This window comes from Salvelinus namaycush, chromosome 9 (assembly GCF_016432855.1).
Source record: "Salvelinus namaycush isolate Seneca chromosome 9, SaNama_1.0, whole genome shotgun sequence".
NCBI lineage: Eukaryota > Metazoa > Chordata > Actinopteri > Salmoniformes > Salmonidae > Salvelinus > Salvelinus namaycush.
Window position 1 is genome coordinate 45,131,528 of NC_052315.1, and position 22,660 is coordinate 45,154,187.

Consider the following 22,660-nt stretch of genomic DNA (forward strand, 5'->3'; position numbering starts at 1 on the left):
TTTCAGAATAAGGCTGTAACATAACAAAATGTGTAAAAAGTTAAGGAGTCAGAATACTTTCCGAATGCACTGTATGCATAGGAATTGCATGAATCTAGTTCAACAGTCCAGAAGTTATAAGCCTAAGTGTGCTATAGTGTCATAAACTTGCTTGGAGCTATTTTCATTGATCAGACCATACACATGCACACACACAGTCTCACACACACACACACACACACACACACACACACACACACACACACACACACACACACACACACACACACACACACACACACACACACACACACACACACACACACACACACACACACACACACACACACACACACACACACACACACATTCTAAACCAGTGTCCCAACCCCTGAGTGATCTGAGAGTGGCGTGATTTTGGACCATTCACCTCTACATGTATGGATTACTCAGCTGTGCGTCGTCATGGCTTTGTCATAGGGATTTCTTCTCTCCTATTGGTCCGTCAGCCCTCTATTACCTTTCCTCCAGCTGGCTCCCCCTCCCCTAGGTGTCCTTGGTGCAAAGGTCTGACTCCAGGGCCAGAGCCTAGCTCAGCCCAAACTCACTGCCTGGATCCTGATCACACTGACCACACTGCAGAGGCAGACAGAGAGCAACACACCTGACACGCACTTACCCGTCATGGAGAGTCTGGTGAGAATGAGTCTTTACTCTTTACTCTACTTTATTTGTCACTTCTTTCCTTTCTTCCTATTTGCCACATACACTCAAATAAAAGGTGACATTTTGTACTGTCACCTCATTTAAAACATTTGATCTCAAATCCAAAATACTGGAGTATAGAGCCAAATTAAATGTTTTCGCTTCACTGTCCAAATAAGTACATAGGGGAGTGAATTTGTCAGTCCACTGTGTTTTCCACCGTATTCTGTATTCATGGTTGTCCGTGATTTTGATTGGCAGACAGTACCTGTTGTGGTTGGAACGTCTGTGGTGGTCCTCTCTGGGCTCTACTTCCTCCTCCGAGGTGATAAGAAGAAGAAGCTTCCACAGACACTACAAGATTCTACAGTTAAATATCCACTGCCACTCATAGAGAAAGAGGTACGCCTAGAGTTACATGCCTTTCTCTACTTGTTTTAGAGTTAGTATGATCCTATACCTGCAAGGAAATAATTCTGATCATTCTGATTCTGACACAGGATTGTCACAAATAACTGATTGATTTAAATAATAGTTCAAGTTTAACTTTAAGCTGCTATTAACTTTGTCTGCCAATGATTTTCAAACGCAGGATATTCCCACCCACAAAGATTTTTGAATGGCTGAAATGTTACAGTACTCCCATTTTGCTGTTTCTGCGCAGGATATAAGCCATGACACAAAGCGCTTTCGCTTTGGCCTTCCCTCTCCCACACATGTCCTTGGACTGCCAGTAGGTACTGAGGCTACACTACACACCCACTTCATTCATCAGGCGGTGCAACAGCACCGATATCCCATCAGGCCAGAGACCTACTTATCTGGGCATATCAGGACTTATAAATACCACAAGAGCTGACTGAGAAGATAGTACTATCCTGCTCCTGCCCCTTTCACCCCATGTACCCTTTCCGCCCACCCAGGACAGCATGTGTACCTGTCAGCTAAGGTGAATGGGAGCCTGGTCATCCGGGCCTACACTCCTGTCTCCAGTGATGAGGACCAGGGCTTTGTTGACCTGGTGGTCAAGGTACTCTTATTCAACAGCCCATTCAACAGATCATTTGAGTTTGTTCAGACTTGTTACAAGATAACAGCAAGGATCTGGCACCATAAAGATGGATGTGTATGAATGGTTAGAATTGCATTTCAATCAGTTGAATGACTTGTAAAACTATTCATCATTTGACATTGATCTTGTGCCCATGTTTTCCAAGGTGTACTACAAAAACACTCATCGTAACTATCCTGACGGAGGCAAGATGTCCCAGTACCTGGACGCCATGAGCATTGGGGACAAAATAGATTTCAGAGGACCCAATGGACTCCTTGTATACACAGGAAATGGTGTGTGTGTCTGTGTGTGATCTAGTCATTCTAGTCATGTATACTATGCTGTTTCGTCATGACATTATCATTTTGTGACCAACAGAGGGCAATGTATTACAATGCACCAGCCCTTTCTCAATTTACTTAATTTTAAACAGATTTCTCCTATTTTTAAGGTAAATTTGCCATTCGACCTGATAAGAAGTCTGAGGCCAAGGTCCGCAAGTTTAAACATGTGGGAATGATCGCTGGTGGAACAGGTATGGACCTCATATCTTTAAAATGTATGTGTCAGGTATTTATACAGAAATATGTGGGTAGCATAAATCTTTCGGGATGAGATGTCTTTTTCTTCTTGATGATAACATGATTTGTGTAACTGTTTCAGCACAAGTCATATGTTCTGTGAAGCAGAGCTGAAAATTGTAAATTGGCATAAATGTCCCGGTGCTTTTTCAGGGATAACCCCCATGCTGCAGCTGATTCGCAGTATTACAGGAGACCCTGCAGACAACACCAAGTGCTCGCTCATATTTGCCAACCAGGTCAGTCGCACCAGGGCACAGGGAAGTGTGGATTCTTGTCCAAATCTGAGGAAGAACCTGAGTCATATCCCACACACTATGAACCATCATGGTGGATTATCAATGAAGTGGGCACAAAGCTTGTTATGAATACAAAATCAATGACAATAATCTGATGATAGACAACCAAGATCAATGTCACCTTTTGGAATGGTCTAACAAAACCAAATGACATACTGTAGCATATGTAACACCTGTAAACCTTAATCTAATGATGATTCTCCCCCAGACTGAGAAGGATATCCTACTGCGGGATGAACTAGAGGAGGTGCTGAAGAGTCACTCTGACCAACTCAACCTGTCCTACACTCTGGACAAGCCTCCACAGGGTAAGACCATAGTGTTCCATAATGACAAAGAGAAAGCTAAGGGGTTGTCATGGGCTAATGCCATTGTATCGTCCTTGTTGAACTGCAATAAATCATTTTTACCATGCCGTCTTACCATATTATAATACCCTTTGTATGGTGACAAGAACCAAAAAATCCCAAAAGGTGGACCTGCAGCAACCCTTTTGAACTGGTTTATTAAATTGTTACTGATGCAAGCTGAATTAATGGGAATCCTTCCACCTTTAGTCATTTCCCAACATCACTATGATCTTAATGTTCTATTTATGTTATGTTTTGCCATGTGACCCACCAGCTATACTGTAGCTTCCTCGTATGGTACAGTATGCAAATGAAGCTACAGCTAATTGTCTGTCCTGGAACTCGTTAATTAGTTCCACAAGAAGGAAACTCAAGGTTAACCCCAGTTCTCTGATATACGAGTGAGATGTATCACTATGGGATTTTCTCCAGGCGGATCACTACTGGAAATAACCAATCACACAATGTATTTCGGAGACAGACAGTGTCACACCCTGGCCTTAGTTATCTTTGTTTTCATTTTGTGGGTAATTGTCTATGTTGTACGTTTGTAGCTTGTGTGTGCACTTACGTTTATAGCTTCACGATCGTTTGTTGTTTTGTTTCGTTTTGTTATAGTGTTCGTTGCGTGTTTTTCCCTTCTCGAAATAAAGAGAATGTATTTTGCACACGCTGCGCCTTGGTCCTCTCTCTCACCCATAGACGATCGTGACAGACAGGTTGAGTGGCAAATAGGGTGAGCCCCTCCTCTGGTTATTCTCAAGCATGCCTCTCTTCCTTGCGCTTTTGCAAGCAGAGAAATGCGGTGATACATCTCACTCATTATCAGAGAACCAGTTCTCTTTCAAATATGCGTTTCGATGAATCACTATGGGATATGGCCAACTCTCATATCACAGACATGCTCTCCAAACCCAGGGTAGTCCCAAAAGTATCATCCCTCAGAGGCTCTGACACTGAGGACAGTATGCGTCAGCGAGGGTGTCGTGACATCCAGTACGTAAAACCTCATAAATGTCTGAGGGGTGACCCAACATGCCGCATCGTAAATCTCTTTTATAGAGATGCCTTTGAACAGTGCCCAAGAGGTAGCCATACCTCTGGTGGAATGAGCCCTCAGGCCCACCAGCGGCTGTAAACCCTTGATATTATACTCCGAAATCCAATGGGATAGCTGTTGACAAGAGAGGGGCCTACCCTTGCAGGGAGGCGCACAGGAAATAAAGAGCTGGTTGCTCATTCGTAATGCTCTTGTTCTATCCCAGTAAATGCGCAAAGAGCGTACTGGACATAAACGGTCTTCTTCCATAGAAGTGAAGGGCGGTGGGTGGAAAGCCACAAGCTCTAAGGCGAGACAATTATATTTATCACTGACCTTAGGTATAAAGGTGGGGTTAGGCAAAAAGTGTACCTTGTATAATCCCGGGGAAAACTGTAGGCACGAATGATGAACTGACAGAGCGTGCTGCTCAATCACTCGCTTTGTAGACATGAGGTCAATCAGTAAAGCGGTTTTAAAGGAGAGCTATTTCCTCTCCACGCTTTCCAGCAGCTCAAAAGGCTGCTGTGAGATGGCCTCAAGCACAATACACAGGTCCCAAGACGGGTTAAAGGCTTGGAGACTGGGCATAATTGACGAGCTCCCTTCATAAAACAACAGAGGATGTTTCCCTACTGTGTTATTGTCGAAGCCTATATGACAGAAATGAAGATCGAGGGGCTCTTCCAGTGACGGAGAGCCAAGAGACATTCTGAGATCAATGATATCTCTCGATTGATGTGACGTCGTATACACAGACATTGGGAAGATACCCAACGCTGGAAGTCTCTCATTCTCAGTAGTCCCAGTGGTACAACTGAGATGGTGGACGCCATTAACCCAAGCACTCTGAGACACGTTCTGAGTGTTACCGAGCACCCACTGTGGAACAGGGAGTGGCACTGTCGGAACGACGTGATGCAGTCTTCCAATAGTGTAGCCTGATAAGAGAGAGAATTTGCCTATGTTTCTATCAGCTCTTTTTCTGGTTGATCTTGAACCCTAACTCGGCGAGGTGTGTTACACGGAAAGACGTATCTCGCACTGCTTGCTTCTGTGTTGGGGAGAAAAGCAGGTAATCGTCTATGTAGGCCGAGACATAGTCCCTTGGTTCTCAGGGGTGTTAGAGCCAGCTCTACACTCTTGCTGAATGTCCGGGGAGCTGGTGCTAGCCCGAAAGGGACAGCAAGGTATTGGTTGGCTGTGCCCCGAAGCCTCCTGTGTGCTGGCAGAATACTTATGTGAAAAGAAGTGACCTGTAGGTCGACTGAAGAGAACCAGTCGCCTTGACGAATAGAGCGAGACAGCGCATTGAGCGTAAGCATACGGAACGTGAACTTCCTCAGATAGCTCTTGAGGACCCTTAGGTTCAGAATGGTGCGCATCCCTCCCCCCAAACACTTTTTTGGAAACCAGGAAGTACCCCTTCCGTCTTTCCTGTGAGTGGACGCATAGGAATGAGCCGCTGCCCAATGGGTAGGGTTTTAGGAGGGGGGGGGGTATCTGTGCTCCACCCAAAAGTGGACAGGCCAGGTGTTGGCTGCTCCTCTCTGCTGCCAGGGACGTACTCCTAGGTCGGATGCTCCTTCTTCCCCCCACTGTCGGCCTCTGTTGGGAGACCCGAACTGTGGGTTTGCTGCCTTCTGCGTCATGGAAAACCCTGGTGCCAGTGTGTTGCCCTCTCCCTGCCGCGAAGCCTTGGCTCGTGGAGCGGTAGAATGGGTTGCCACGGTACCCAGGTCTGTGGGGCAGAGGCTGGACACGTGCCCATCTCTAGCAGCAAATCATCCTGGTAAGCCAACAGTAGTGACGTTACGTTCAACGGCCGTTCTGAATGTGCCGCAGACATGTAGACCATTAAGGACATGGAGAAGCTGGGTTTTGCCAAATGTCTGGTAGTTGAGCCGTCACTGGCCAACCACCTCAATCCCAGTGCCTCGTAACTGACCGACACTACTCTCCTTGGGAAGACTACCAGAGGTTTGCCAAAGCCCAGCTCCTCCATGTCCTTGTCCGCAGTTGTCTAGCTTCCGTTTGAGGGCCACTCAATATGGAACCTGGCCTCTGCCTGTTTGCAGACATCGATAAGCCCAAATGTGTCATCAGGCAACGATGCTCCGCTGAAGGCGGAGATTAGCCATGCCATCATCATTTCCCTCGTCGATAACGAGGTCCCCGTCTCCTTCCCCCACTGCTATATCTTGAAACAGCTGGTGGAGGTCCTCTGGGTATCCATTACCTCGGCCCAGGTGGGTTGGGGTTGTGGGGTAGCCTCCTCGCTCGAAGGCTGAGGTCAGTAGTAGGAAATTCCCTACAGTGCGCGCAGGACTCGGGTTTAATCTTTCGACAAACAAATTGTTTCTCTCAAATGTCGAGCTGTAAAGCCAGGACGGTCAGTCTAGTCAACACGGCACAAGGGAACGTGGGTGTAACTAAACGAGAGAGGTGAGCTAGAAATTCTACCTTTCCAGGTAGAAAAGCTAGTTTGGTGGTATAGCTGGCCTTGTGGTGAGCTAGCCAGCATAGCTAAGCCTTTCAGCGAGAACTAGCCAAGTCTCAGTAGCTAGCCGTGTGACGCTAGCTACCACAGGAGACTTAGCGAGTAGAACAATGCAAAAGAGCTTATTTTACATGAAGCAAAAACATTCCTTTCGGTCGGTGAGTTCAACACAAAAGATGAGAGCTAAGGTCCTACTTTCGGCGGCGTTAACCACAAAGGCTGGAAGACTGGGATCAAGTCGTGCTGAAGAGAGCTTCCGGAGCTTAGTGATCTTAGCAAGGAAGAGTGGCGAGAATAACCAGAGGACGGGCGAGTGGCGCGTTATAAAGGGAAAGGGGCTCAACCCATAGTGATACGTCGAAACAAGTATTTGAAAGCGAACATGTCTTCGTTAACAAGGTGTTATAATTTCATTGGCCTGCATAGCTGATCCTTATCTGTTGATTAAAAGCGTGTGTCTTTTCCTCTGATTGCAGACTGGAAGTACAGCTCAGGGTTTGTGAATGCTAATATGATGAAAGAGCACCTTCCCCCGGCATCCAACGATGTGCTCATTGTCATGTGTGGCCCACCCCCCATGATCCAGCATGCATGCCTCCCCAACCTTTCCACTCTGGGCTACAAGACAGAGAACACATTCACATACTAGTAACTCCCAGGCCCTTCAACTAGGCATAGAACCCCATATATACATTAAACTACACCAGGACATTTGAGACCCTTTGTTATATTGAATTATGCGTGTAGAACATAATGTAAAAGCCTACACTACAAGACCAAAGAGATATTTTCCAGGGTTTTTAATAAAAAAAATGTAATATTTGCATGTTTAACCTTCAAAGAACAGTTTGAACTGTTTTGTGTGAGAAATACTGTAATAAGGTTGGTTGGGTTTTGGAATGTTTGAACTGTTCCAGTAATAATTTGTCTAGATAAGTACTGTATCTAAAGCTTTTGGACGTGTTATTTTTAACCCTCCTGCTGTGTTCGGGTTGAATTGGACCGATTTACAAGTTTTCTCTCTGAAAAATGTAGTTAATTTAACCTGATTGTCATAAGGTTCCATGACTTTGTCCACACAGGGCATCTGAACACACACAATAAATGTTGATGATTTTCATTACATTTTGGGTGTTTTATTTAACTTTTGGTACACGTGTAGTGTTCCCGGTCTAAAATGACCGGTCATTAGAAATGAATGGGTGAGACTACAATTAATGTATAAAAATGAGTTCAGGCACATGCCCATTCATCAGATGGACACACTTCCTCTCCCAGACCCCCACATGCATGTGTGTTTGAGCGCATACACACACACACCTCACTCCCCTTCTTGGCTTCCATGGCAACCCCCACGGGAACCTTTCCCCAATATAATCTTTCCCCCACCGGGAACCACACCTGTTGGCATTCTCACAAACAATCGCAACATTGTTTCAATAATATATAGAACTTTTCTCGCAGCTCTGGTATATAAAGCTTTTTTGAGGCCTTGCTGACAATTCATTCTGTGGCAGCACAATGACCAAACGATATACTGTATGTGAGGCTCTTGATCATATCTTTGATCATAACACTGGTGAGGAGAGAGTCCTTGTTAAACTTTGACACAAAGTAGTCTGTGATAAATAGCACAATACGTTTCATCGGAGTATTTGTTATTGTCAAAACAATCCATACATTATGCTTTTTTTTTTTAACTCAAAAATGAGTTGTATGAGCTCAGGTCAATGAGGCCTACAGGCCATAAATAGCAAATAGAAGTTCAAAACTTGTAATGTTCACAAGAACTTAAGTTGATAAAAAAATCTAACACAACATTAGGTGATAATATATGTATTATTATGGATTTATAATCAGCTATAATGGGGTGGTCATTTTGGACCGGGAAAACAGAATTAATTAACATGAAACGAACACAACAGGAGGGTTAATCATTAAATCCATCTCTAAACATAGTCTGTCTTTGTAGTATTGGGTAAAAAGAGTAATATTATTATTTGCACCTACTTCTACTGTATACAGTCACCTACAAAATGATTGGCAACGTTGATAAAGATGAGTAAAAAATACTCTATAATATAAATAATACAAATACTGAACTATGTTCAAAACAATGGGGAAATTCTATATTTTTTAAAGCTAATAGAATTGATCAGAGAAAGAGAAGTAATAAAAACAATTGTCAAAAAGGTGGGTGTCAAAATGACTTAAGATTCTTTAAAATAAAATCAAACAAAATTAAATCCGCATTAACATTGTACTTTTTTTGTTCATCTTAGCTTAAGGAACTGCGTTGTGGCCTTCAAAACTTCTTGTTTCAAAGGGGTGTAAAAATGTGGTCAAATCAATTTATCATCCAGAACCATGGGGAAAGGCAAATAACTCAAATGAAAAGAGACAAATGGTTTTTGAACTCCATAAATCAGGCAATGGGTACAAACAAATAGCAAAAACTATAAATATACCACTTACCACTATTAGGGTAATAATTGAAGTGGCACTCCAGTCTCCCTTTCACCTAATTTAACACCTGATTTACACACCTCTCAAGATGTGGTCCAAGTATGTCATATTACAGTACAGGTAGGGGGTGGGCCTTCCCTCTTTTTTTCTCCATTTCTCCTCTTTATTGCCCTACTCCTTGAAGTTTGCAGTTGTCTAAAATATACAATTTTGCTCAAAACATATTTTTGTGTGTACTTCGCTTTTCAACAGTAAAAGTTCAAACATCTTTAAGATGATTAAAGCCACTGGAACATGGTTCCATGCCAATAAGCTATTTGGAAGGGTTGCCAGAAAAAGACTTTATTGTGCATCCAACAAATGTAAACGCCTGGGTCTCATTTATCAATCATGCTTAGGCACAAATCTGTGCGTAAACCATGCGTGGGATCATTTCCACACAAAGTGTGAGATCTATCAATATGAACGTTTTCTTGAGTGTCCTTAAATTTCGCACAGCCGTGTGTACACACAGTACCAAGTGGTGGAATAAGGGAACTGCTTGTCAAGCATAGAAAGGGGGAAATATATGAAAGAACTTCTGTGAAATTGTGAGAGTAATAATTACATATTTTTTTTGATTTCATTGTATGTCCATTGTGAATTCATGCAATATATCTTCACTGGTTATATCATATAATTTGACCACATCAGTGCATTTGGTACGATAATAATCCATATAAAGTACAGTAATTGGTCAATTAGAGGCACGTCATCAGCAAAACGAACAGTAACACATACAATTTCCATACACCATCGCACAACAGGTTGAAGTCAAGAGAGGCTTCTTTGTCATGATGCCATCAATGGGTTCCTGAATACGAACGGATCAATAGACGGCACCCACATCGCCATGAAGGCACCATCCCAAAACTAGTTCAGCTATGTCACATAAAAGGCAAAAGACACTGCTGAATATGGTGGCAAAGTGGCCAGGCCAGGTCAAATCAAATCAAATCAATCAAATTTTATTTGTCACATACACATGGTTAGCAGATGTTAATGCGAGTGTAGCGAAATGCTTGTGCTTCTAGTTCCGACCATGCAGTAATGTCTAACAAGTAATCTAACCTAACAATTTCACAACAACTACCTTAAACACACAAGTGTAAAGGAATTAATAAGAATATGAACATAAAAATATATGAATGAGTGATGGCCGAACAGCATAGGCAAGATGCATTAGATGGTATAGAGTACAGTATATACATATGAGATGAGTAATGTAGGGTATGTAAACATTATATAAAGTGGCATTGTTTAAAGTGGCTAGTGATACATTTATTACATAAATGTTTCCATTATTAAAGTGGCTAGAGTTGAGTCAGTATGTTGGCAGCAGCCACTCAATGTTAGTGATGGCTGTTTAACAGTCTGATGGCCTTGAGATAGAAGCTGTTTTTCAGTCTCTCGGTCCCCGCTTTGATGCACCTGTACTGACCTCGCCTTCTGGATGATAGCGGGGTGAACAGGCAGTGGCTCGGGTGGTTGTTGTCCTTGATGATCTTTTTGGCCTTCCTGTGACATCGGGTGGTGTTGGTGTCCTGGAGGGCAGGTAGTTTGCCCCCGGTGATGCGTTGTGCAGACCTCACTACCCTCTGGAGAGCCTTACTGTTGTGGGCGGAGCAGTTGCCGTACCAGGTGGTGATACAACCCGACAGGATGCTCTCGATTGTGCATCTGTAAAAGTTTGTGAGTGTTTTTGGTGACAAGCCGAATTTCTTCAGCCTCCTGAGGTTGAAGAGGCGCTGCAGGGCCTTCTACACCATGCGTTCTGTGTGGGTGGACCATTTCAGTTTGTCCGTGATATGTACGCCGAGGAACTTTCCACCCTCTCCACTACTGCCCCGTCGATGTGGATAGGGGGCTGCTCCCTCTGCTGTTTCCTGAAGTCCACGATCATCTCCTTTGTTTTGTTGACATTGAGTGTGAGGTTATTTTCCTGACACCATACTCCGAGGGCCCTCACCTCCTCCCTGTAGGCCGTCTCGTCGTCGTTGGTAATCAAGCCTACCACTGTAGTGTCATCTGCAAACTTGATGATTGAGTTGGAGGCGTGCATGGCCACGCAGTCATGGGTGAACAGGGAGTACAGGAGAGGGCTGAGAACGCACCCTTGTGGGGCCCCAGTGTTGAGGATCAGCGGGGTGGAGATGTTGTTACCTACCCTCACCACCTGGGGGCGGCCCGTCAGGAAGTCCAGTACCCAGTTGCACAGGGCGGGGTCGAGACCCAGGGTCTCGAGCTTAATGACGAGTTTGGAGGGTACTATGGTGTTAAATGCTGAGCTGTAGTCGATGAACAGCATTCTTACATAGGTATTCCTCTTGTCCAGATGGGTTAGGGCAGTGTGCAGTGTGATTGTGATTGTGTAGTCTGTGGACCTATTGGGGCAGTAAGCAAATTGGAGTGGGTCTAGGGTGTCAGGTAGGGTGGAGGTGATATTGTCCTTGACTAGTCTCTCAAAGCACTTCATGATGACGGAAGTGATTGCTACGGGGCGGTAGTCATTTAGCTCAGTTACCTTCGCTTTCTTGGGAACAGGAACAATGGTGGCCCTCTTGAAGCATGTGGGAACAGCAGGCTGGGATAAGGATTGATTGAATATGTCCGTAAACACACCAGCCAGCTGGTCCTAGCATGCTCTGAGGATGCGGCTGGGGATGCCGTCTGGGCCTGCAGCCTTGTGAGGGTTAACACGTTTAAATGTTTTACTCACGTTGGCTGCAGTGAAGGAGAGCCCGCAGGTTTTGGTAGCGGGCCATGTTAGTGGCACTGTATTGTCCTCAAAGCGAGCAAAGAAGTTGTTTAGTTTGTCTGGGAGCAAGACATCGTGGTCCGCGACGGGGCTGGTTTTTCTTTTGTAGTCCGTGATTGACTGTAGACCCTGCCACATACCTCTCATGTCTGAGCCGTTGAATTGCGACTACTTTCTCTCTATACTGACACTTAGCTTGTTTGATTGCCTTGCGGAGGGAATAGCTACACTGTTTGTATTCGGTCATGTTTCCGGTCACCTTGCCCTGATTAAAAGCAGTGGTTCGCGCTTTCAGTTTTGCGTGAATGCTGCCATCAATCCACGGTTTCTGGTTGGGGAATGTTTTAATAGACGCTGTGGGTACAACATCACCGATGCACTTGCTAATAAACTCGCTCACCGAATCAGTGTATTCATCAATGTTGTTGTTCGGTGCTATGCGGAACATATCCCAGTCCACGTGATCGAAGCAATCTTGAAGCGTGGAATCCGATTGGTCAGACCAGCGTTGAACAGACCTGAGCACGGGTGCTTCCTGTTTTAGTTTCAGTCTATAGGCTGGGAGCAACAAAATGGAGTCCTGGTTAACTTTTCCGAAAGGAGGGCGGGGGAGGGCCTTATATGCGTCGCGGAAGTTAGAATAACAATGATCGAGGGTTTTGCCAGCCCGGGTCGCGCAATCGATATGCTGATAAAATTTAGGGAGCCTTGTTTTCAGATCAGCCTTGTTAAAATCCCCAGCTACAATAAATGCAGCCTCAGGATATGTGGTTTCCAGTTTACATAGAGTCAAATGAAGTTCGTTCAGGGCCGTCGATGTGTCTGTTTGGGGGGAATATACACAACTGTGATTATAATCGAAGAGAATTCTCTTGGTAGATAATGCGGTCGGCATTTGATTGTGAGGAATTCTAAGTCAGGTGAACAAAAGTACTTGAGTTCCTGTATGTTGTTATGATCTCACCACGCCTCGTTAATCATAAGGCATACACCCCCGCCCTTCTTCTTACCAGAGAGATGCTTGTTTCTGTCGGCGCGATGTGTGAAGAAACCAGGTGGCTGTACCGACTCCGATAGCGTGTCTCGAGTGAGCCATGTTTCCGTGAAACAACAAACGTTACAGTCTCTGATGTCTCTCTGGAAGGCAACCCTTGCTCGGATTTCGTCTACCTTTGTTGTCAAGAGACTGGACATTGGCGAGTAGTATGCTCGGGAGCGGTGTGCGATGTGTCCGTCTACGGAGCCTGACCAGAAGACCGCTCCGTCTGCCCCTTCTGCGGCGCTGTTGTTTTGGGTCGCCGGCTGGGATCCGATCCATTGTCCTGGGTGGTGGGCCAAACAGAAGATCCGCTTCGGGAAAGTCGTATTTCTGGTCGTAATGTTGGTGAGTTGACGTGGCCATCTCTGTCGGCACCGGATGCTGGCTAATTTAGAATGCATGACTCGTTAGTTCTGCAGAACAGCAATGTTGGTCTAAATGCCTACAGGGGGGAGTTGTTGAGGATGGATGGCTTATTGGTGAGTGTTGCCTACTCATTTTAAATACATTTGCCATCTCGAATGCAACTTAAATAATTTGTCCTAATGGTCCTCTCTTTGTAACTATGTTTTTATTTTTACTGATCAAGCCCCAACCGAGCGAGCCAAATAAAAACTTTTGGTCAGTCTCGGAAAAGTTTATTTTTGTCGTCGTTTTGTTTTCGGATTTGACCATATTAATGACCAATGGCTCGTATTTCTGTGTGTTTATTAAATTATAATTAAGTATATGATTTGATATTTGATAGAGCAGTCTGACTGAGCGGTGGTAGGCAGCAGCAGGCTCGTAAGCATTCATTCAAACAGCAGCTCTTAGCAATGCTTGAGGCACGGCGCTGTTTATGACTTCAAGACTATCAACTCCCGAGATTAGGCTGGCAGTATGAAAGTGCCTATAAGAACATCCAATAGTCAAAGGTATATGAAATACAAATGGTATAGAGAGAAATAGTCCTATAATTCCTATAGTAACTACAACCTAAAACTTCTTAACTGGGAATATTGAAGACTCATGTTAAAAGGAACCAACAGCTTTCATATGTTCTCATGTTCTGAGCAAGGAACTTAAACGTTAGCTTTTTTACATGGCACATATTGCACTTTTACTTTCTTCTCCAACACTGTGTTTTTGCATTATTTAAACCAAATTGAACATGTTTCATTATTTATTTGAGACTAAATAGATTTTATTTATGTATTATATTAAGTTAAAATAAAAGTGTTCATTGTTCATTCAGTATTGTTGTAATTGTAATTTATTACAAATATATATATAAAAATCGGCCGATTAATCGGTATCAGCTTTTTTTGATCCTCCAATAATCGGTATCGGCATTGAAAAATCATAATCGGTCAACCTCTACTCAAAATACATATTCCTTTTCTACACAAGATAACTCAAGACATCCAGAAATACATATTTTATTTATTTTCCAACTCCATCCTCTTTTTTTGATTTTTGTTTTACTACTTTTAACAAAAAAGAATCCACCTTAATCAAATGAACAGTCACTGACTTAGAATCATGTTATGGGTGAAGATATCACAATGTGATCAGTCATTAAATCCATCATAGAAAATACAAAAATATTTTATGGCAAATCATATTTGCTGTATTGTAAGCTGTAGAAAGGTTTTAATGTCATTTGGTAGTGATAAGAGAAATCCCACACTGGTGCGTTGCCAGTGAAATGTTAAGCCCATTAAAATAAATACTAAACACAAGGGGTGTGAGCAGCTGTCAGCAGGCATGGGTCAGTAGTTTACACATGAGACATGGACATAGGCCAATTTCAGCACACTGGGTCCCCGAGTCCCAGGCAAGCATAAACCCACCAAGCACAACTGTCCTTCCCCCCCATTTGAAACACTACAGTAGACACAGAGAAATGTGACAAATGGTTGCACGGTCATCGATCATACTGGTCAAGTAAACTTGATGAGCAGAGTTAAAGGGTCACTGTCTCTCTTGGTGACGGAAGCCTGTAGCGTTCCTGTGGGCGTATGTAAGAACCTGGACCCTTTTAAAGAAATTCTCAATGAGTGCCCGGTTGTCCTTAGTCTTCCTATAGCATTGTGACATTTGTTGCTCAGCACCCCATAGATGTTGCCGGTGCCTTGCGGCCAAATAGGAGAAAGAGGGAGTAGCAGTCATTACCGATGGAGACGCAAAAATCCACCATCCTCTCTGCCTTGTTCCTATTAGCAGACTCCGTCTTGGCCATCTTGCATGGATTCAGTATATACCTCCGGGGGGGGGGGGGAGTCCTCTGCCGTCCCTCCCCCCTCTCAGTCAGGTGCAGGATCTGCACGGCGATCTAGATGTGGGGGTTCTTGGTGGGCCTCTCCAGCACAGTCCACACCCAGTCAGCACCCAGAAAGATGCCCTGCTGCTTTGTCATTGCGGTGCAGTTGGAGGAGTCGGTCATGTGGAAGTGGCTGCTCTGGGTAATGTAGGTTATTAGGAAGATCTCGTTGAGGGCTGTGGGGCTGGAACATGTCCTCTGGGTCCCGCGAAACAGGAGGTACTCCTGGGTCCTGGCGGCAGCTATCCCCACACAGTATTTGGATAGAGGGACAAAATCGTTGGGCTTGTTGAGGATTCTCCACAGGGTGGATAATACACTGGGTATGTCCGGGGCTAGTGGCTTGCTCTCTCTCCTCCCCCACAGGGTTGAGAAATTGAAGTTCATGTTGGGAATGGTCATGGTCGAGGCTGGTGGCTTCTCCCACCAGGTTGAGATTATCTTGGGAATGTCCAGGGCTGGTTGTTTGCTCTCTATCTTCCCCATGTCTACAGGATTAGGTCAGAGGGTGGTTTCCCTTATGACCTGCACATATGATAACAACAGTATAGTTTATTGTTGTAGAAATTATAATTTACATGAAAAAAGTTACATAGGTTATACTTGTGTAATAACATGGATTGAAGGTACATAAGGGTACTCAACCTTAATAGAACCCTCAACCCTAAAAATACTTTAATTGTACTATGTTTGCTCTAGAATGGTGAACAAATTAGAAAAATAAGTCAATTAAAACTCACCAGTATGGGTCTGCCTTTGATGTTTGGAACAGCTCCAGCCCCTCTCTCCTCTCTGAAACCCTAGTGAGATATTGTGATGTGCTGGGTTGATGCAGATTAACCTGCAATAGGATCCTCATACTGTACAGGTTATACCAGGGCTTGGACACTTCACCGGGCTACCTAACACAGGCTTCCCTTAGTATTTCCTCTCTTACAGAAGCGATCCTCCATTCTGGTGACTGTTAAAGGGACTTACTTAAAGGACTACATCTGCCTATGCAATTATATGCGAATTATGTGTTGAAACATAGAAAAAAACTGTTTCTTATTGGTCATATACAAATTAGCTGTATTAAGTGTTGGTGTGTTTGTTTGCAGTATGTCTTAGTGCCTTGTTTGCATCATGGATGTGTCCAGGTAATGGGTTGTTCCATGAAATTAGTCCCTTTTGCATCCTTTTGATATTTTAAGAAGAAATTGTGCATAAATATGGCATTTTAAAAGACTGTTATATTAAATTAAGTGCCCTTTAATATAGACCACATTGATAATTCAATGCATCTGGTTTTAAATATGCCTAAAGACTTGCTAAAGTGCCAAAATTCTGCATTTTGACATGTCCCTCTGATTTTAACCCACTTAACCCCAACATTTCTCCAAGTTTTCACCTTCATTGAAAGCCCTAGTTATTTTGTTGCTTTGTCAAAGTAATTTCTGAATATTATTATTTAATTCATGAGATTTGTGATTTATTTTAAGGTAAAAAAAGAAAGAAAGAAATGTCCCTCATTTTAAGGTCAACCCTGTTACGTGAACTGAACTCTCGTTGTAATATGGTGAAACTATTCCTTTTGGAACATAAAAAAAAGGAGAAACATTGAACATCTTAAAGTCAAATCATAGTGTAAAAGCAGGCGAGCTGGTTCCACTCTTGTAGGTCGAGCATAACACGTCAACCCTGTCACCCATAGATAGACAGGCTAGAAATGTTTTAACAATTTCCTTTTTTGAAGCTTGCATTCATTTGACCCCTCCCCTCTCACAAGAGGATTTATGGCTGATTTAAGATGAAATCGTCAACCCTGTTTAAATAAACCCGGTTACTTTATTTGCCACTCAATAGGCACTTGCTATTATCTTTTTTTTCTTCATTTAACCTCTTGAGATGGGAAAACATATTTTTTTCTTAAGTTGAACATGTGCTCTTCATGACAGAATGTTAAAATATATATATATTTTTTAACCACATTAAACTACCCAAAAGGGAATAATTTAGTGGAACGACCCTAATCAAAAAAGTAGTAAAATAGTACAAAATAATACAGTGTGTGCAATCTTACAGGCTAGATTGCATAGGGGAAAAGCATGTCCTAAAAGCTCAAGTGGCATGTTGTAGGCCTATACCTTTCACCAAAAATACAAAACACATGCTATTTACTCTAGTTTGGGGAAGAGCTACACACCAATGACGCATGTAAAACAGAATTCCTTCACCGTTCATTGTGTTCGTGTCACTAATACAGAAGTAGTATTCATTATAGTCCTGTATTATGATGAGGTAAGGGGTATGGCCAGTTGAGATTGCTGGTAAAGCCTCCTGCATTGAGGTTAGGTTGAGGTATGAGGCAGATAGAGGTTTCCCTTGGTTGATTGGCTGCGTTAATTAGTGTGGCCAGCGTAGCGTCCTCTCAGACTAGTGCTGTTTGAGCCCGTCTCATCTCCTTCAGAACTTCGTCTCGGCTTAGCAAATACTGAAAGCAAGAAGGGCCAAGGGCTGGGGTTAGCAGGAAGCATTATTCTGCAATGTTTGTCAGTTAAAGGCTTTAGAGTAATGTCCCTAACTTTAAAATCTACTTGTCGAAACCGGTTTATTCAGTTGAAACCTCCACTGTCAGGAAATATAAGAACAACATAGCACTGTAGCATTGAGGAGAAATACAAAACATAACAGCAAGTGGCGTAGCGCAGTTTTGCGAGGCCCCACCCGCAAAGTCTGAGCAAGGCAGCTAACTTCCTGACATTCTACCACGGGGCAGGGAGAAATATTTGCAATACCTCCAGGGGGATCCCAGAGCTTGTGGGCGCTGCGGGGGTGCATCCTACACCAGTGTTAACAGCTTAACAGAAAATGCTTTGTTAACTGGTTAGTTTATTCATTATTTACAGTACTGTCAAAAAGCTTGTTGAATGAGACGGATTGATGAACTACTTACTGTGAGTTGGTTTATTCCCTCAGAAAGAGCTTCTATCTGCAGTACGGTCCCCTCTGTCACCGCCATCTGCAAAGTCAAACACAACACCTAGTTCTGGGGCTACTGTACTACTGACAGGCTAGGACATCAATGACATACAGGTAACTGCCAAAATAATGGATACAAAGTATATTAAAAGCAGGTGCTTCCACACAGCTGTGGTTCCTGAATTAATTAAGCAATCAACAATCCATCATGCTTAGGGTAATGTATTAAAAGTATTGTGTCTACCATAGCTATGCCCCCATAGGATGACAATGCCCCAAACCATAGGGCACGAGTGGTCACTAAATGGTTTGATGAGCATGAAAACGATGTAAGCCATATGCCATGGCAGTCTCAGTCAACCCATTTGAACACTTATGGGAGATTCTGGAGCGGCGCCTGAGACACCATTTTGCACCACCATCAACAAAACACAAATTATGGAATTTCTCATGGAAGAATGATGTTATATCCCTCCAATAGAGTTCCAGACACTTATATAATCTATTACAAGGGGCATTGACAAGGTGCTGTTCTGGCTCGTGGTGGTTCGATGCCGTATTAAGACACTTTATGTTGGTGTTTCCTTTATTTTGGCAGTTACACTTTGTTACTTCCATGCATGATGGATGGCAGGGTAGAAGGATCTACTGTAGGTGCTGAGCAAGCACCACTGTTCAAGTCATAGGTCACGTTCCAGGCCAACTACATTGCAGTCATTGCATTGCATAAACCAATGAGTTATGGCAGGTGTCTGCAGTGAAGTCAGCCTGGAACATGGTCATTGTGGATTTATGATAAAGATGTACCTGCAGATGGTTGAGCCCCTGCCCCCAAGGTGCATGGTGGGATAGTCCTGTTCCAACATGCACTCCTCCATCTTGCATACAATGGGCCAATCATGATGATCCGAAGCATTGATGAGGGCTAGTTAGTGAATGATACTGGTTAATTAATTATGCATTCTGATGTCCCTGTGCCGTGTAATGCAGTTCCTTACAGTGTATCTTTGATTCAAGTTTTTAAAACTGTAAATATTGATAATGGGCAGAGATGATATCAGCATAAAACCGAGACAAGACTACTTTCTCCTCTAATATGAGAAGCATGCTTGGTACAAAGATTGCACATATTAAATAGGTTATCAGGAAGAATTCCACTGCTTTATCACACTTATGATTTTTATTGACGGATTTGGATAGTACCATTTACAATTAATGACAACAAGAGGGCTTCCTTGATTGAAGCGTAATCTTTAACTATAATGAATATTATAACAGTCACATTTGAAAAGAACAGTGCATGATAATCACAATCTGGATTCCGTCAAAATTTACACAGCTATACAATCTCATTGTACTTTCCATTGTACGTCTTTCAATTTACCAACATATATATATACCTCCATATGCAAATATTGCACAAGTTCATTCCACAACTGTCCGACGAACAAGCAACATTGCTTTCTACTGGTCAGAAAAACATTTTAAAACAATGGATCAATACCATTACGTGAATCTCAAATATGTTTGTGTTAAAATGATCAATAAAATGATGCACAATGTTGTTTACGTCAGTGGCATAATCTTAGTGCAGTAAAGGGCTGATGTGATAATATCAGAAGCGTCATGCTCATATGGGGCACAAGGGCACATGTAAAATGAATTACTAAACTTCCTTTTTAAGGACACATTTCATCGTAATTGTTTATAAAAAGATCTCTTAGCAGTATTTTGCAGAGGGGGCACACTGACTGGACCAGGCAAAGAGTACCCCCCCAAGTAAGTGGTTACTTCCAAGGTGCACCCTGGAGAGCAAAGATATGCTAGGACACACACAGCGTTTGATATTGATTTTAGATGTCGGTGATGGGCAGGACTAGCAGGAAGTAGGTTTGTAAATTAATTTGATCAAGCTATGTAGCTAATTGATTCCTTCTTAATAATGAATAAATAAAACAAAAATCTTTTGTTGTTTCTCTGTATTACTAGCCACCTTACAATTTTATGAAGTTGGTTCCCGGTCTCCCAACCTCATAACAAGCTATCAAGCCATTTCGGACTGTCAATCAAGTTAGGTTGCCAAATTTTGGAAATGCAAGCAATTACTAAATGTACTGAATAAGACTCACATTCCTTCAGTCTTTGACCCAGATTTATGCACAGACGCATATTTAATTTCTTTAAAAAAAAGAACTGTCAGTCAGGAGGATACTGACAGCTCATGAGGTATGCTTAGATATGCAGAAAAAGACTTGGTTTAAATGTAATCTGGCACCTTATGATAATATCATGATATTTGCGTAGTAATTAGGATGCCATGATATGTTCCTGTATTGATGATGTGTGTTATGATCCCACGTGCTGTGTTGTAATTTGGAAGTAACATCCTAGGCATGTTAGTGCAATATATTGAGATGTGGGATTTACAACAGTCAGAATGACACCCTCATTCAAATTACAATTGAACAGGTAAAGAGGTATGCTTAGATAACCGATGCAGAAAAACTGTCTTTTTCTTTTAACATTGAATTAGGAATAATGATTATGGCTCTAGATGGCAGGAAAAAGCTGTTTCAGGTGTTTGAAAATTGCAAAACTCTCCAACTTCCAGGGGGCCACCACCCGTACATCTTTACATACTTCGTGCCCCCTCTAAAATAATGGTACATGACACCCATGGCTGATATATCACAGCTGAACACTAGGCTTGTAGATCCACAGAGAACATAGGAGGGGTTTTCACTAATAGGTCTTTTGACCAATAAGATCAGCTCTGAAAAATATCTGTTGTGATTGGTCAAAAGACCAATTAGTGGAAGAAAGATCAGAACTGGGCTTCCTGTGTAAAAACAACCTAAGTATCCAGAAGCAGCTCATGCCCAAGGCTAGGGTTGGTTGTTGGGTGTTAGATGATGGCACGTGAGGGGTGTGGAGGTGGGTGTGCTGGGGTGGGTTTTGGGTAGCGTTGGATGGGCATGGCAGGAAGAGGTGGGGTTATTGGCTGCAAGCTGAGTAGTGATGGGTAGGTAGATACAGTAGTGTGACATCATCAGCTGTATGGCCCCACCTGCTCTCGTCTGTCTGGGTCTCTGTCCAGGATTGGGCTGAGGCCCCTGAAGCCGGAGTAGGGCCGGTGGGCCCCGTTCACCACCGCCTGGAGCTGAGCCTGGGCCTGGGCCGCCTCCAGGGGGCAGATGTAGTCAGTCGAGTCGTCACATCTCTTCTTCCTCAGGTGGCCAAAGTTAGAGAAGCCCAACTTCTTTGGCTGAATGGGAGGACATGACTGAGATAAAGCTGTGTATCATTTCTATTCTATCCCTTTAACCATAATCAGTGAAAAGATTTCTAAACAGCGTACAAATGGACAGTGCTGTTTAAAAATGGTTCCTATAAGCCTAATTGTGCTGACTAAGTACATTATGCTATCGCTACATTTTACCTCTGCACATTTTCTACTAGCCTTAAAAAAAATGGTGGGTGTTAGAGATACGTGGCGGTACAAAAGCCTGCTGCCCGAAAAGCTGCTTGGAGCAGCCCTGGTCTTAGAGCTTAGCCAGGTCTGAGGTGTCACACTAAGGATTAAGGTGCCTGTCTCCTGAAAGAGATGGGGGAAAGGGAGGGGGTTAGGGAGAGGAAGAGAGAAAGAGGAGCGAGTGAGAGGAGGATGAGAGAGTAAGAAAAGGAGAGTGAGAGAGGAGGGAGAGAGAAACAACAAAAACGAGGGCTCCTAACAGGGTGGTGGTTCAGCCCTTGGCGTACTACAGTACAGTACTGTCATCTCTTACCCTGACTTTGGCTGTGGTGCTGAGGGGAGTGTAGCCAGACGACTCCATGAACTCCCTCTTCTCCTGCTGAGCCTGGGAGCCCACCAGCATGTTGAAGTTGGTGGCCAGGTGGCGTCGCAGCAGGGTCTTCTGAGGGGGGATGTTTAGCAGCATGGCCAGGGTGTCTGAGTTAAAACGAGGCTCCAGAATCTGGGGGGTCATTAGAGAAGATTCAGAGGAAGATACAGGCTGGTTGACGTTTATTTTCATGAATCTTGCCCTGGAGTAGAACTGAGCGATTTTAATAGTTTGCCTAATGTCAGTTTATGTGACAAAACAATCAAGTACAGTGCCTTCGGAAAATATTCAGACCCCTTGACTTTTTCCGCATTTTGTTAGATTACAGCCTTATTCTAAAATTGATTAAATAGGTTTTTTTCCTCATCAATATACACACAATTCCCCATAATGACAAAGGAAAAACCTCTTTTTACACAAGTATTCAAACCCTTTACTCAGTACTTTGGCAGCGATTACAGCCTCGAATCTTCTTGGGGGTGACGCTACAAACTTGGCACACCTGTATTTGGAGAGTTTCTCCCATTCTTCTCTGCAGATCCTCTCAAACTCTGTCAGGTTGGATGGGGAGCGTTGCTGCGCAGCTATTTTCAGGTCTCTCCAGAGATGTTCGATCAGGTTCAAGTCTGGGCTCTGGCTGGGCCACTCAATGACATTAAGAGACTTGTCCCAAAGCCACTCCTGCATTGTCTTGGCTGTGTGCTTAGGGTCGTTGTCCTGTTGGAAGGTGAACCTTTGCCCCA

General features: G+C 43.4%; 2 protein-coding genes across 6 annotated transcripts in view; one reads left to right on the forward strand and one right to left on the reverse strand.

Annotated features, from left to right (window-relative positions):
- Nucleotides 1-539: 539 nt before the first annotated feature.
- Nucleotides 540-7,597, forward strand: LOC120054128 (NADH-cytochrome b5 reductase 2-like). The gene is made up of 9 exons (XM_039001537.1): nucleotides 540-675; nucleotides 946-1,086; nucleotides 1,349-1,421; nucleotides 1,608-1,714; nucleotides 1,902-2,031; nucleotides 2,190-2,273; nucleotides 2,473-2,558; nucleotides 2,827-2,926; nucleotides 6,984-7,597. The coding sequence occupies exons 1-9, from the start codon at nucleotides 664-666 to the stop codon at nucleotides 7,154-7,156; spliced, it is 906 nt and encodes a 301-aa protein (XP_038857465.1). The 5' UTR covers nucleotides 540-663; the 3' UTR covers nucleotides 7,157-7,597.
- A 6,617-nt stretch (nucleotides 7,598-14,214) lies between these two features.
- LOC120054129 (liprin-beta-2-like) overlaps nucleotides 14,215-22,660 on the reverse strand; it is a 119,404-nt gene continuing 110,958 nt past the window's right edge. For 4 of the 5 annotated variants that reach the window (XM_039001540.1, XM_039001538.1, XM_039001541.1 and 1 more), the window contains 5 exons: nucleotides 21,861-22,049; nucleotides 21,143-21,340; nucleotides 18,883-19,000; nucleotides 15,855-18,115; nucleotides 14,215-15,639 (listed from right to left, as the gene is read on the reverse strand). In XM_039001540.1, coding sequence (XP_038857468.1) covers nucleotides 18,069-18,115; nucleotides 18,883-19,000; nucleotides 21,143-21,340; nucleotides 21,861-22,049 — 552 coding nt within the window. In that variant the 3' untranslated portion in view covers nucleotides 14,215-15,639; nucleotides 15,855-18,068. The remainder of the gene's footprint in view (nucleotides 15,640-15,854; nucleotides 18,116-18,882; nucleotides 19,001-21,142; nucleotides 21,341-21,860; nucleotides 22,050-22,660) is intronic. The other variant, XM_039001539.1, reaches the window with a different exon arrangement.

Bases quoted from the DNA above. Each gene is read 5' to 3' on its own strand.
- LOC120054128 (XM_039001537.1), top strand. The intron at 2,032-2,189 runs GTGTGTGTGTCT...CCTATTTTTAAG, and splicing joins CCTTGTATACACAGGAAATG to GTAAATTTGCCATTCGACCT. The intron at 2,274-2,472 runs GTATGGACCTCA...GTGCTTTTTCAG, and splicing joins AATGATCGCTGGTGGAACAG to GGATAACCCCCATGCTGCAG.